Below are 14636 nucleotides of genomic sequence, written 5' to 3' on the forward strand. Positions count from 1 at the left end.
GTGTGTCCCACATAAGGTCCCGATGAACCTGTTCTGGGCGAACAAGTGAATAACCAGAGCCGGTATTTGAAACACTCCACAAACAGCACAGAAGAGACTCATGGTCTGGTCCATCCAGAAGGGTGCCAAGATGTTCTTGTCTAGCAAATGGACAGAAGTGTCAGTCTCCCATTTCCAAATGGCAAAATGAGGCCCAGAGAGGATAAAGTCCCTCTCAACCACATTTTGTCACTGAGGCAGGACTGGGGAGGGGCTATGGGCAAGCTGCTGGGGACATGGGAGCTACTCCCCTGGACCTATGCTTCCTCCTGGCAAAATCTGTTCCCTCCACTTCTCCCTATGAATGGGATGAGGTCCAGGGAACTACACACCTCTCTCAAGGCCCAAGACCAAGAAGCCCAGGGCCTCATCTCAGCTCCTGCCCCCATGCAGAGTGGACCAGCAGCTCAGCTAAACAGAGAGGACCTGCTTTGAAGTCAGACTGTTGGCCGTGTGACCTTGGTCATGCTGTGTATGCTCCTGGGCCTTAGCTTCCCCATCTGTAGAATGGGTTAGCATGACCTACTGTGCACACTGCCATCAGACTCTCATGCAGACAAGGTGCTCCAGAAAGAGTGTCTTGCCCACTCCTCATGCTGAGGGTCTGCCTGCCACCTGCTGTGGTGGTTTTCTGAATCCTGCCCCTGACATAGGCCCAAGTACACACCTGAGCTTGTGGTAATACTGCTGGATGTTTTCCAGGGATTGGGAATTGGTCTCCTGCTGCAAATCCTCTGCTGCCTGTCTGCCTGGAGGAGGAGGCTCTTCCACATTCTCCGAGCTGTGGAGGAAGAGGAGGGAGGGCCGGGCTGGGTCCCAAGGGCTCGGTGGCCTTGGCTTGGACCCAACAGTCCCCCACAGCCTGCAGCTCACCTTTCTTGAAAAGTGCGGTGTGTAGTCGGAGGCTGGCCCTGCTCTCCTGGCTGGAGGGCAGCTTGGAGAAGTGGTAGCCATTGAGGTAGAAGACCACCTTCAGCGCCTGCTGGCTGCCCTCTATGTGGTAGAAGATGTTGGTGTCTGCGGGGACAAGGAGGCAAGGGCCTCAGAGTCCAACCCCCTCTGCCACAGCAGCTTTAGAGCTCCCTTCCCTAGGTGCCAGAGTGGTACCCTAGCACCTCCCTGCCCTCCAACCCCACTCCAGAGAGATAGCCTCAGAACCCCTCTTCCCAGCCGCAGGATGGCACCCTGGGACTTCCATGTCCGCTGTTGCCAGAGTAGCATCCTGTGACCACATTCCCTCCAGCCTAGAGGGGCAGTCTCAGACTTCCTGTCCCACAAGGGTAGCCTCAGACCTCCCCACACTCTGCAGAGCAGCCTGTGACCTCCCTCTTGGATGACTTCAACAGGTGCTGTTCTTGGCCCTGACACTGACTACCCAGCAGGGGAGTCAGCAGTGTGTCATCAGAGCCCCCCCACAGCACTCCGGTCACCCCTTGGCTGGTAGCTCAGGGCCCCAACTAGCAAAAGCTGCCCTCAAACAACACCTGAGTCTTATTCACCCCATGAGGAAGAGTTTAAGGCAGGGAGGGCAAAATATGGCGATCAGAGCCCTGGCTGCACCCTGCAGGCATCGCTAGCTGATCAGGATTCTCCTGAGCCCAGTCCAGCCCCAGACAGGCAGCCACTGCAGTCAGCTCAAACTGGCCCCCAGAAGCCGACCCCCATGCAGCAGTCTGCATTTCTGGCAGGGCCACACTGCCCCAAGGAGGTGCAAGTCGGTCCTTGAGGGAGGGCAGACCTCGCAGAGCCAGATGCACACCACACGGACAAACAGGCCGCAGCAGTGCTGCAATTTCAAGGGGGTGTGGCAGCGAGGAAAAGGGGTCTCAGGGGCTTTTCATGGAGTGAAATGAAAGGAAGGGAAGCGCTGATCTAGAGTGTGGCCCTCAGCCTTGCGAGCGCTGCAGTCCTGAGGACAGCTTGTGACATGGACACCCCAGTTCAACTCCAGAGTTTCTGAGGTAGGAGGTCTGGGATGGGTTCTGAGAATCAGCCTTTCTGGCAAGTTCCCAGGACCCACACACAGCAGCAGAGCTCTGGAAGCAAGCACAGGGTTCTCAGCCTTGGCTGGGGTCACTTGAACAGCTACCCAGGGACCCCAGGACACAGGGACCTTGTGCCCAGGCCCTACACCACAGTAGCCAGCAACTGGGATCTGCATCTGGGATGCCCCCAGCTGACTCCAGGTGAGACTCACGGGGAGGGCGGGACTGTGACTGTGCTCCCTCCACTGTGTCCCCAAGTACTCAGTGCTCACCGCTACGGATGTGTGCGTGGTGAGTGGTGGATAGTGGGTGGTCAGATGGATGGGGAGGCAGGACAATGGGAGAAAGAAAGGACTAAGGAACATCAGTCAATTATGCCATAGTCCTTAATCTGAATTCTTTGCTCCAAAGAAGGGCGACTCCAGGGTGGAATTTTAATGAGAAGTGCTGTGGACCTCTATTAAGACCTGGTGAGGGCAGTTGGGTTGATGTGAGAGAACTCCTCTTTTTCCACTCAATTTGGGGTATGAGGCTTGACGTGCTTGGTTCAGGTTCACCTTGGGCAGCTGACCTGCACACCGGAGGAGACCAAGGTCCCAAATGGCCCCTTCAGTCTCAGCATCCCAACTCCCACAGTGGGGGTGGTAGGAATTACTCACTGGCCTCATAGTTCTTGTCCATCTGCTTAAAGGAGAAGGTGACACTGTCCAGTTCTGACAAGGTCACCCAGATGTCCTCCAGCATGGCCCATTCCTCCTTCTGCAAGAAGACACGGTAGAGGGATCTCAGGTGCCACCTACCCCAGGCTTTCAACTCATGGTCCTGGGATCTGAATCTAGGCATCAGGCTACACCGAGGCCTCCTGAGCACCAGGTCCAGGTGTGCTCTGTGGGTGAAATCATGGCTCACCCTACAGCTTGTCCTGTGGCCCCCACGGGTCAGAACTCACCTCTGCTCTGATTTGCTGAGTGACCTGGTAAAGCCACCTCCTCCCTGACCTCAGGCACAGCCCTGGGCTCCTCCCACTCCAGGCTCAGGCCCTGAAAGGACAAGGACGCTGGTCTGGACCTTCTCCCACTGTCCCACCTCCTCTTCACCTGGCTGCTGAGCCCCCTCTGCCTCCTTCTTCCTCCTTCGCATGTGGTCAGCTAGGGTCCATACGGCCTGCAGCTACTCTAATGACCTCCCACCTGCAGGGTTCCAATCTCTCCTCCCCAGGTCCAGACTTTATACCCAGCCACCAGCTGGCACCATCCTAAGAGCCCTGCCCACCTTCCACCTGCTGCTCTTCTCCAAGGAGCTGCTCCCTACCCCAGGGTGCCAGGTGACAGGAGACTAGCCACAGCAGCACTGCAAGCTCTGGTTTCAACCCAGCCCTTGGTGCGCCTGCCGGATGTGATGTGACAGACAGCACAGCAGCTGAAGTCCCGCCCAGGAACCCCAGCACCCTTGACCTCCAAGGATGGCTCCACAAGGACTGGAGGTCCTTGGGTGGCTCTGCCCAGGAGGGGCAGGGCTAGGAGGGGCTGGGAGGGGCTGTGGAGGTCTGGGCACCAGTCACCAGCTGCATTTACTTGCCCAGGAAGCACTTGGGCATGGTGCTCAGCTTGTGGCCTGTCCTTGAACAGGTTCACATTCTTGCTCATCATCAGGTGGTGCAGCTTCTCCCCCTTCTCTGCGATCATGATGTAGGCATCTCGCTCCAAGCCCAGCTTCAGGCCTGCATGGGGACACCATTAGCACCGAAGAGGGCACCAGACCCAGCGGGCTGAAGGGAGCCACCCATGGCTCCTGAAAACTGCCCCAGCTGCCCCACCACAGCCACCCCAGTGCAACTACGAGAACTTCCCATCTGTCACCAATGGCTTCAGACACCTGCTGTGGACTCCTCAAAAGCACCACTCTACACAGGAAGGTGGACGCCCAGAGAGATTGAGTCCTGTGGGAACGGGATCGAGCCTTCACCCTGAGCCCAACTCCAGAGCCATGCCTGCCCCAGGGCACAGCTCCACCTGCACAGGTTAGCAGAGAACCCACCACCCACTTCACTCCAGCTTGGTTGGAAGACGGCTCTTCCTCCAGACAGATGCGTGGGACCCTGGCCTTCACCTCAGCCCACATTTTCTATGTGGACCCATTCAATCTAGATAACATGGCCAACACCTTTACAGTGCAATGATGTGCCAAGTGGCCCTTGCGAGAACCTGCAGTAATGCACTGTGGTCATCCCCACGTCATAGCTGAGGCCCAGAGAAGTCAGGTTCTCAGTCCACATGGCCCAACTCAAAATGGTGGACCAGGATTTTAATCAAGGAAGTGGACTTGGATCTGGGCTCCTGACCACAGCACATACTACCCTATGCGCCCAGCCCAAAGTCAGGGTTTAAACACCCAAATCTAACGACAAGGGTCCCTCGGACCACACCTGACCCAGGTTCACATACACCCAGGGTTGACCACAGCTCTGGTTTCCAACCACAAAGATACCAATCGGGCCCACCCAGGCAAGGTCATCTTCACAGTGACCTGTGGGGCACATATGATCATGCACCCTGCTTTCCGGATGAGGAAGCAGACAGCAAGAGGCAAAGCCAGGGGCTAGAAACTCCCTGGATGAGGAAGGACCCAGCTCTAAACCAGCTGACGCCCCCTCCACAGAAGAGAAAACCGGGGCTCAGGCAGACCCCTGGAGACAATGGGAAGTACACCCATGGCCAGGTCTCTCACCACAGCCTTAGGCGCTGGAAGAAACAGTATGTGACCAAGCCAGCACCACAGGGAAAGCTGGAGGCAGGGTTGAAGGGGATCAGGGTCTGCACCAGCCTGCACCCCAGCCTCTGCAAGCCAAGTAAGGAAGTCCCTGAGAAGTCACTTCCACCTCGAAGACAAAGCAGCAGGGAAGAGAATCTGGAAAGGCCACACTGGTCACTGAGACCACCTCCTACGCTGAGCAGGAAACAGAAAGGCAGGAAATCTGCAGGGCCACCTGGGACCCCAGTGGCTCAGGGGGCTGAGGCAGGGAGGACTGCAAATCTGAGTCTAGGTTTGGCCACTTAGCAAGATTCTGTCTCAACATAAAAAATAAAAAGGGTGGGCATGCAGCTCAGCAGTAGAACGCCCTGGGTTCAATCCCTGGCACCAAAAAGAAGAGCACAGAAAGGTAGAAATCTCCATCCACCAACCCCACAGTGACAGTCACCCATTCGCACCCCTGTCCCTCCCACCCGCTCTCTTTCCATTCATGGTCCGTGTCCCACCCACCACCCTACCCCGCTACCCTACCTTTCCCGAATCCAGCTGCCTCCCCCACCACCAGCAACCACCCACCCATCCATCAGTATGCTGTCACCTGGCCATCTGTCCTCCAACCTGCAGACCTCCATCCATAGCCGCCACCCACTTGCCCGCTCACCTAGTAGTCACATACCAGGGCGCCAGCCCCCACATCTAAAAGTATCTCTGAAGGCCCCCTTTTACCCCTCCACTGCCACAGCCATGTCTCCCATCTCCTCCCTGTGGCCACCTCCCAGACCTCCAGCCACCTGGCCACACCCACATGCCATTCACACTGCCACTCACAAACACCATGGCTGTGTCCCTTCACACCTGGGCTCTAGGAAGACCAGGGAGCTCCAGGGATGGGGCAAGGGTGATGAAGACCCTATTCTTTCCCTCCTGAAGCTCAGCAGGAAAGAGCTTCCCTCCCCTGGGACCCTCGACCTTTGATCTTAGAATCACAGAATGCTGTTGTCACCTGCATCTTCATGACCATCTAGAGCCACATTGCCTGACAGGTCATTCATTCGCGAGCCATGTGGAGCTACTGAGCACTCACCATGCAGCTGCACACACCAGTGGTGCTGAGGGTAACCCACAGCCCAGGTTTCCAAACTGACTATTGAATTTATAATAACATATGTGGCTCTCACTACATATGGATTTAGAACAAACCCCTCAAGTCATGGAAGAAAAGGGAGGCCCAGAGAGGGAAGCAACAAGCCCAAGACACCTTTTGGGGGAAGCAGCGGGTCAGCCCCACCCCGGCTCCTGGCCTACGGAGGCAGCCGAGGTGCCAGCCTCCCCAGCAAGTCACCTGGATTTCCACTTGTAGTAGACCAGGAGGTTGTTGAACATGAAGAAGGCCCTCTCCTGGACGTTGCCCACAGAGATTTTCCACAAAGTCCCTTGCAGGAGGAGCTGGGTGCAGATGTCTGTGAGGTTGGAGCCCTGGGAGAGGAGGAAGGGGGCTGAGGATGAGTGGGCCAATCCAGAGGAGCAGCTGGCACAACCCTCCCCTTCCCACCCGCCTCGGCACCCCAAAGAGCCTGATGCACTCCACAGGCAACTCTCAGCAGAAAACCAGCACCCTCGGGTGGCTGGCTTCCACCTGTGGTGAGCACAAGCCAGAGTGGGCCAGGAGACCGAGCAGGGGGACGGGGCTGGGAGCTGAGGCCTCGCCAGCTCCTGGTGGATGCAGGAGGCTAGCTACAGGGTCCGAGATTCATACCCTCCTTCTGCCATCTTGGGGATGGGGTTTTAGCTGCACTTGGGTGCTGGTCACAGCCTCCCCCTGGCACAGCACCTGACAGAGGAAAGACCATCATGCCCACTGGCCTCACTGCCTGAAGATGCCGCCCTCCTTTCCAAGGTGGGCAGGCAGCCCTTGTGGTGGAGGAGCGCTGTGGCAGGCAGGGGCTGGATGACCCATCCACCTGGAGGACAGCGGAGGACCCTGACATCTAGGCCCAGAAGATTCCTCAAAGAGAAGAACAAAGGGCCACCCTACTGTCCCTGCCTGGAAATGAACTTGGGAAAGGGGTGGGGTTACTCATAAGATCTACCTCCACGAACACTCAACAAGGAACCAAGGAGGAGCTCATATCCTAGGGAGACCTTCTGACAGGGCCTGAGACCCAGTTAGGGGGCTGGTTTTACCAACGCTGACCATGGGATCCCACCATGGCTGGGGCTGCTCCATCTCCCTGTGTCCCTGGTCCAGTCACTGGGGGCAAACCCATTCATCAGTGCAGTCAGAAGCCCACTGGGTCCTGGGAACCACGGGCTCGTGGGTCAGGCTGTGTGATCCAGATAGGGGCCTGCAGACTCCTGGCCTGGGGGGCCACACAGGCCTGGATGCACACACACTGCAGTCAGATATGTTTTCCTGAACTTTTGGTTTTATTTTTGATTTTTATCTATTTGCATTTCTTGGGATTGAACCCACGGGCAATTTACCCCTGATTTATATCCACAGCCCTTTTAATTTTTTATTTCAAGACAAGGTCTCACTAAGTTGCTCAGGTTGGCCTTGAACTTGCCATCCTTCTGCCTCAGCCTCCAGGTCACAGGGCTCACAGGCATGCCTCACTACACCCAGTTTGCAAGTTGATCTCTGATGGCCACTGGCAAGGCAGGGAGCTTGCTGCATTCCACTCAGAGCTGCCGTGGAGAGTGCTGGGACCCCTGTCCTCACAAACGGTGGCTCCCTGGGTGTCGAGGCTCCGTCAACCAGCTCAGGGCAGACAGCAGCCTCCTCTTCTTCCAGCCCTGCCTCACTCCCACCTGCTAGGTCCCTTCCAGGTTCCAGAGGACCTGGTATCTGGCCCAATAGCAGAGCCCCAGGGTCATGCAGCCATGGACCTGACCCTGTGGCCATGGCCGTCCAGGGGGCCTGGGAGAGAATCACACTCGGCTTGAGAAGCTGCCCCTTGGCGTGGCCAAGCACATCAGCAAAGTGCATCCAAAATGCCAAGACACTCCTAGGGCAGGAGAACCCCTCCTTCCACACCAGCCCTGCAGTCTCCCTGGAGAGCTGACCCCAGACCACGGTGGTCCTAATGGTCAGATGGACAGGTGGAGACCAAGTGCTGAGATGTCCACCAGCCAGAGCAGCATCCATCAGGAGGTGTCCACCCAGACACACAGCCTCGGCCACGCTGCAGCGGTCATGCTTATAGGTGACCAAGCCAACATTAAAGGTCAATGCGGTGGCCGACAAGGCTCAGTGGAGAGGGAAGTGAACATGAGCAGCTGTCCTCATGCCCTTCCCTGACCATGTCCCACAAGAACAGGTCAGCCCACTGGCCCCTGCCCAGGGCTAGCAAGGCGGGCGCGCCTGCTTCCTTCTCACTAAGAACACACACGCCCCTTTCATGACCATGACCATCCTGTAAAGGTCCCTCCAGGGCTTGTGTCTGGAGGTCCCTCTGCAGGAGTAGAATAAGAGGGGATGGGAAGCAGCTCCAGGCAAAGTTGCAGGAGGCTGCTCATACACGAAGAGGGAGCCCAGTGCACCGGCCACCCGTGAGGGAGGCACACCACTGTCCAGGCCTTCCCTGTGCGGGAAGCCTGCTGCCCTCCAAAGCAGCCTAACGTGCTTCACTCCCATATCCATCAGCCAGATGGATCTGTGGACTGAGGCATCTGGTCTTAACTAAGCCAGTCTCTTAACAATAAAGGGCAGCGGCCTAGGCAGGGAGGGAGGGGGACAAAGCAACAGGGACAGAAACCCAACCAACAGCAGCCACCAGCCCACACACACACTGAAGGAAGGGGGCCAGGAGGGGACCCCACACTCCTGCCGGCCAGATTCCAAGAGAGCCCACCGGCACCTAATCAGAGCAGCAAGAGGCAGACCTAAGATCAACAGGCATCAGGGGGTGGCAGCAGGAACTCGCAACCTCTGCCGCCCACCGTGGACCACAGCTGCACCAGGCTGTCCCCAGACGGGGCAGCAGTGCCAGCACAACCACAGCAAGCAGCTTCACAGCCAGCGCAACTCTGTTGAGACAGCGCCTGTCATTTTCACAACTCTCCGTGAGAATTAAACTGTGTAGAAAACCTTCCTGCCTCGCAGGAGCCACACCACGTCTTCCAAGAGCACCTAGTTTCCCCATCTCAGTCCACCCGTGAAGGGACACCAAGAGATCACTTCAGCTGGCATGCAACTCCTGCCTCAGGTCTCCAAGGCCAGTGAACTCTGCATCTGCACAGCTCAAGAGAATGTCAGTTTGCCTCTAAACATCTCCCCTCACCTCCACCTGCCTCAGGTCTCCAAGACCAGTGAACTCTGCATCTGCACAGCTCAAGTGAATGTCCCAGTTTGCCTCTAATATCTCCCCTTACCTCCATCTCTTGAAAATGCCCATGGTTTTCCAGGGTATGTGCATTCTGAAAGCAATACTTGGCCATTCCCAATTATCACTGCTACTGGTGATCTCTAGTGCCTGGCGGCACCACAATCCTGTCCTTCGCTGCTTTGATACTTTCCAGGAGAGCTTTGCAATGTGAGAACTGTCCTGGTCCAGTTTGCTGTACATGTCTGTGAGCGTATTTACATATGCCTCAACACTCTGCTCACTCACAGGTCCCTAGGTGGATACAGACACATTCAACCAGTCACTGTGAGGCAAAAAACTGAGGCATCTATTGTTTTAAGCAAAACCAACTGCATTTCTTAATTACATTGCGACATCTTTAAACCATTTTACATATAAAACTCGAAACTTTAGAAAATGTATCCAAGGAATGTAAACTAAAGAAGAAATGTAAAATACTCATTGATATGGCCCCTCCTCCAAAGGTTTATCTATATTTATAAAAAATGTGAACTAATTTTTTTAGAAATTCTAAATAGCTTTAGATTTTGGAAATAAGGATGCTTTGCTCACTTCTGTGGTTTTTTTGCAGTGTGAGAACTAATTATGTTCTGCATACTTCTGTATGAAAAAAGTGCCAGGTTTATTGGAAATTAAACATTTTATAGTTCTTGTGTTGGGGATATAATGCAAAAGCTCAGATTTTTAAGAAATGAAAACATACACTTGGAAATATATTTCAGTGAGGATATTTTGTCCTCTAAATGTCAAATTACATTGTAAAGCAAGCTTCAAATAAACCTTCATCTTTAAATGCCCTTGACCTTTAAGAATATCCTTAGCTTTTGTATAATTTAAACCAACGAATTGACCACCTTTCCATGGGGGAGATTACTGGGAGTTAAGACCATGGTGAAAATACGAGATCTCTGTGACTGCTGACAGATCTCTTCAAGTGCAATCCTGCTAACTGGCAGCCCCTGAATAATTGCATGTTGACCCTTGGAACACTTGCAAAAGAGGAGAAAAGGTCTTTGACTTACCATCAGTGGAGGCTCAATGTTGCCACAGCTTGAAGTAAGAGTGTGACTCAGATCTTTTAGTTCCTTCAGACTTCCATCATTCTGTCCTGTGAGTTTGTTCCCTTCCTCCATTGCCTTTGGAGCTGGTCTCCACAGATGTGATCCAAAATGGAAACAAAACAGGAACACAAGAAGTGGAGTTTGGAGGTGAACAGGTCTATCTCTCAGGAAGATGCATGGCAGTTTATAGAAACACACATGTCATGATTCTGGGGCTCCAATTTGCACCCCCATCATACTGCTCTAGATGTTGGAATAATAATAATTATAATGATGATACTTAAGAACTGTATAATTATCAAATAATAATTACTTAATGATCTTAATGATACTAATAATTATTACATAATGAGTCATCATCAATAACTTATATGATAGTAATTATTATATAAGAATATAATTCAGTCTACTTTTCTCCATAGATTGCAGATCCAGTGTCTGTACATGATTATATGTAAAATATCTCAAACTCAATTTGCCTCAAAGCAAATCTTTGCATTTTCTCCAAACATGCTTTATCTAGTCCTCTCCTTTCCAGCGGATGGGAATCCCAATGATGTTTGGCCTTTGAGGTGTCCCCAGAACTCTCCTTCAAACTTTGAATCCATTGGGTACCTCATTTAAAATCCACAGGATGGGACACCATCCACACCTACACTGCTGCTCCCATCTGCTGTCACCTGGTTGCCAATGGTTTTCTGATGGGGTGGCCCTATGTCTGCCTTCACCCTATGTAGACCTAGGTCCTTCCTCAACTTTGCCACCAGAACAAGTCTCTTCAAACGCAAATCAGAATCTAAACCAAGTAAGACCATGCTACCCCGTAGCTTGAAACACTACAAGCGTTCTCTACTCACTCAGAATAAAAACCAAAATCATCAAAATGGCCTAGGATACTCCATGTGAATGACCCTGGTTCATCCCTGATCCTGTGACCTGCCTCTGTTCAGCTCACTTACCTGCAAACACACTACCTCTTTACTATTTCTCAAATCACTTTGTGCCCCTGGAACTTGGTATATTTTTCTGTCTGAAATAGTCTCCTCCTTGAATATTTGGCTAACTCCGTCATACCTCATCTTGCCCACCTTTCCTTCTTCCTGATTCTCGTTGTCCCATTTAACATTGAAATCCAGCTGCCCAATCCTTTCCTCTCTCCTTAAAGCAGAATTTATCACGTATGATTTTTTTTTGGTTACTTTCTGTCTTCCCCTTCTAAACTTCAAGATCCATGAGGGCAGAGACCTGTGCAGTTTTTGTTAATGGCTCCAGGAGAAGCTCCCATGATTTCTGAACCAAAGCATTAAGCATTCTGTGGACCTGACTGCCATCAGGGGATATTCTTGCAATCTTCACAATGCATGAGGAAACTAAAATGGCATTTCAGATGGATTATGATGGCCTTAGACCACTTGAGCTGAGAACACTGCGAGTCCATAACCATGGTGGCATAACATGCTGCATTTCAGGAAAGGAGAGGAGAGGAGGGAAGGGGAAAGGACTGTCCAGTCTCCAATGGGGCTCAATCATTGTTCTTTTGACTTGTTGTAATTATTATTAGTCAGTAATGGAAGAGCTGGAAATGCTGTGAAGTATGGGCTAAAACCAGAATTCTGGGAATTACATGACAAAATCAATTATAATCATTCCAACATTCATTATTAATGTTTAAAAAATCTTGGTCTGCAATTTTCACTTGGAAAAATTTAATCATGGGGTGGGGAAGGAATTATGGAGAATGAAAAATTGACAAACCACTTGAATTTCTAGATAAAGCATTTGTTCAGGAAGATCTGTTTCTATCAAACACTCGTACATGTAGAGATATTCTAGAAAAATGAAACAGTCATGATGTTTCATTTTAATTTTGAATAAATCTAAGGACACTGAACCCTCTTATCCTGAGTTTTCTGAAGCACCACCTGCTCTGCAGAACTCTTTGACTATAGCATTATCTGCTGCTTGATTTGTTTTTGAAGGCTTCAATTCAACCATGGCAAAATTGTTGTCACTTTGCCTAAAGCTACAGAATCAATGGAGCTCTTGGATGATCCACACATTCAGGACTTTACAACAATTGTGTAGTCCAGAGAGGCTCAGTGTATTCCCTATAAGATGTCAGGGTATTTCCAGACTCAAGGCTTGGGTAGATCTGTATTTTGCTTCCACCAAAGATCATACTTTTATTTTAAAGATAACCAATTTGTTTTATTTTTACCTGAGTCCAAAATTTCATCTTATGTGATTCACTTTTAAGGTGGGATTCACTGAGTTCCTTCAGTACTTCATCCAAATGCATAATGTGTTCATCATCTTCAATACCTACAAAGAGTTCAGACTTAGTTCACACTGAAAATCTGAGGTAGGGGCAACTGTGAGTCATATTATATTTAACTTGCCATTTGATCATTGAATATGAGGCTCTAGTTTGAGCATTTCCATCCAAACCTGCATAGGAAGGATTTTGAAAATGTGGTTAGAGGAGTTACCTGTTGGTTCAGCAGAAGTTACACTTTCTGCCACCTCTGGGACATGTCCCATTATTCCCTTTCATACACAAAGAGGCAGGATTTCAGAGCAGTGGAAAGAGGCCACAGTGATCACTAGCACAAGTTAAATGACCTCAGGGTTAATTCTGAGACAGAACTGGTCTAAACTCCAGTGCCTGTGAGTTCTTGTCTACCTGGGATGCCGAGGCATGAATGATGCTGAGTGACTGACAGTTGTTGAGCTAAGTAGGACATCACCCAGGACTGGAGGCAGAGCTAGGGTGCTGCCAGGTGAGTCAGAGTCCAGGGACACACAGTAGAGTTCTCTGTATGGACTCAGTGAGAAGCTCATGTCATTTAGGGGAAAGAACTGTCCTGGGATACGAGTAACTTACTTAGCTTCTTTTTGCTTCCATTTCCTCTTCTATAAACATGTGTGGTATCTATGCACTGAGAATGAAGGCCATAATGTAAAGCCCTGAATCAGAGCAGACTTTCACTTGAGGGGTGTTACCTCCATAATTGCTTCTTATGTTGTCTGTCTCTGTGAGGTGCTGGGCACTGAACCTGGGACCCTGCACATGCTGGGCAAGTGCTCTACCACTGGGCTACACCCAGCATTTGTATGTTTAATTTGACATACAGTTTTCCTAAGGCACCAGTGCTGGACTCCAGTTTGAGATCCTCCTGCCTCAGCCTAAGTGTCCCTGGGAAGCTGCCTGGTTCCCATCAGTGTTTTATAGCAACATGAACCAGAGAAGCTGGTAAAGGGTAGTTAATATCATAGATGCCACCAATAGTATTAAAGGCAATTTCAACCATGCAGAAGAGTGAGTTTAAAGCAGTCTTGACAACCAAGAGGGATAAATGTAAACATCAGCAGTTCAATTTAATATGAATGATTTCATGAGAGCAGGATGTGTACCTGGGGCTTAGTGTGATTCGCTGGCAGAGATCTACTTTGGAAGATAGTCTATAACTTACTACTATGGCTTGCATGTGCCCCTAAAAGTTCCTGTGTTGGAAACTTAATTTCCAAAGTCATAGTTATTGGTATTTAGAGTTGGGACCTATGGGAGGTAATTAGGAACAGATGAAGTCATGAAGACGAGATTAGTGTCTTTATGTAAGAAAAGGAAGAGACTCTTGTTCTTCTTGCCCTGTGATGCCCTCTTCCATGTTATGTTGCAGCATGAAAGTTTTCACCAGATACTATGGAGATGCCAGAGACCTGTTTCTGAACTTCCCAGCCCAGAACCATGAAGGAAATAGACTTCTTTTCTTTATAAATTTCACAGTCTTAAGGCATTTTGGTAAAGTAACAGTAAATGGACTAAAATCCTAATCCTTCACCTTAAAAGATGAAGGTTCATATTCTCCACAACGGAGAAATTCCATCCACAGGTATGCACTCAAGACAGATGGGTGAACATATGCAGCACAACACATGCAAAAAACATGCATAGCAGTACTATTCACAAACTCTGACCTGGAAACAGGCTGTATGCCCCCCAAAACAATGTGGAGGACTTTTCATGATACTATGTGAGGAGAAATATCAATTCCTGAAAGTTTACAAATAATGTGAAATAACAGGTGGCTATTTTGCAAGTCATTATTACTTTATTAAGAGAAACTACCCAAATAAAAATGGGGGATGCACAGACCAATTAAGAGAGTATGTTCCAAGACTGGTCCCATTCTAGGCTCTGAGATTCAATTAAAAAATAAAAATAAAAACCAACCCAACAACTGAGATGTATATATTTTACTACTTGGATCAATTGAAAATGAGCCAACAGCCTAACACAGCTATTAAGAAAACCCAGAGAGCAGAGAATGTAGCTCTGTGGAAAAGCACTTGCCTAGTAAGCATGACACCCTAGAGCCAATCCTCAGAACTGCAAAGCAAAAACAAGACAAAACAAACAAAACAGACAGAGT

General features: G+C 50.6%; 1 protein-coding gene across 2 annotated transcripts; it reads right to left on the bottom strand.

Moving 5' to 3' along the window:
• Positions 1–926: 926 nt before the first annotated feature.
• Positions 927–12512, bottom strand: LOC124973045 (uncharacterized). 2 transcript variants are annotated; one of them, XM_047537250.1, is made up of 8 exons: positions 12422–12512; positions 10165–10286; positions 9150–9394; positions 6118–6251; positions 3599–3744; positions 2974–3064; positions 2684–2783; positions 927–1056 (listed from the first exon to the last, which is right to left on the bottom strand). In XM_047537250.1, exons 2-7 carry the CDS (start codon positions 10273–10275, stop codon positions 2710–2712), a joined length of 801 nt encoding a protein of 266 aa, XP_047393206.1. In that variant the 5' UTR covers positions 10276–10286; positions 12422–12512; the 3' UTR covers positions 927–1056; positions 2684–2709. The 2 variants fall into 2 exon arrangements, with proteins under 2 accessions (XP_047393206.1, XP_047393205.1); XM_047537249.1 differs by having other exon boundaries at positions 10165–10446; positions 12422–12508.
• Between the last annotated feature and the right edge of the window lie 2124 nt (positions 12513–14636).

Source organism: Sciurus carolinensis (assembly GCF_902686445.1).
Source record: "Sciurus carolinensis chromosome 14 unlocalized genomic scaffold, mSciCar1.2 SUPER_4_x, whole genome shotgun sequence".
Classification (NCBI taxonomy): domain Eukaryota; kingdom Metazoa; phylum Chordata; class Mammalia; order Rodentia; family Sciuridae; genus Sciurus; species Sciurus carolinensis.

Bases quoted from the DNA above. Each gene is read 5' to 3' on its own strand.
- LOC124973045 (XM_047537250.1), bottom strand. From the start codon at position 10,275: ATGGAGGAAGGGAACAAACTCACAGGACAGAATGATGGAAGTCTGAAG. The intron at 9,395-10,164 runs GTAAGTCAAAGA...GTATCCACCTAG, and splicing joins ACATTGAGCCTCCACTGATG to GGACCTGTGAGTGAGCAGAG. The intron at 6,252-9,149 runs GTAAGGGGAGAT...CTCCTCTCCCAG, and splicing joins GGCATTTTCAAGAGATGGAG to GGCTCCAACCTCACAGACAT.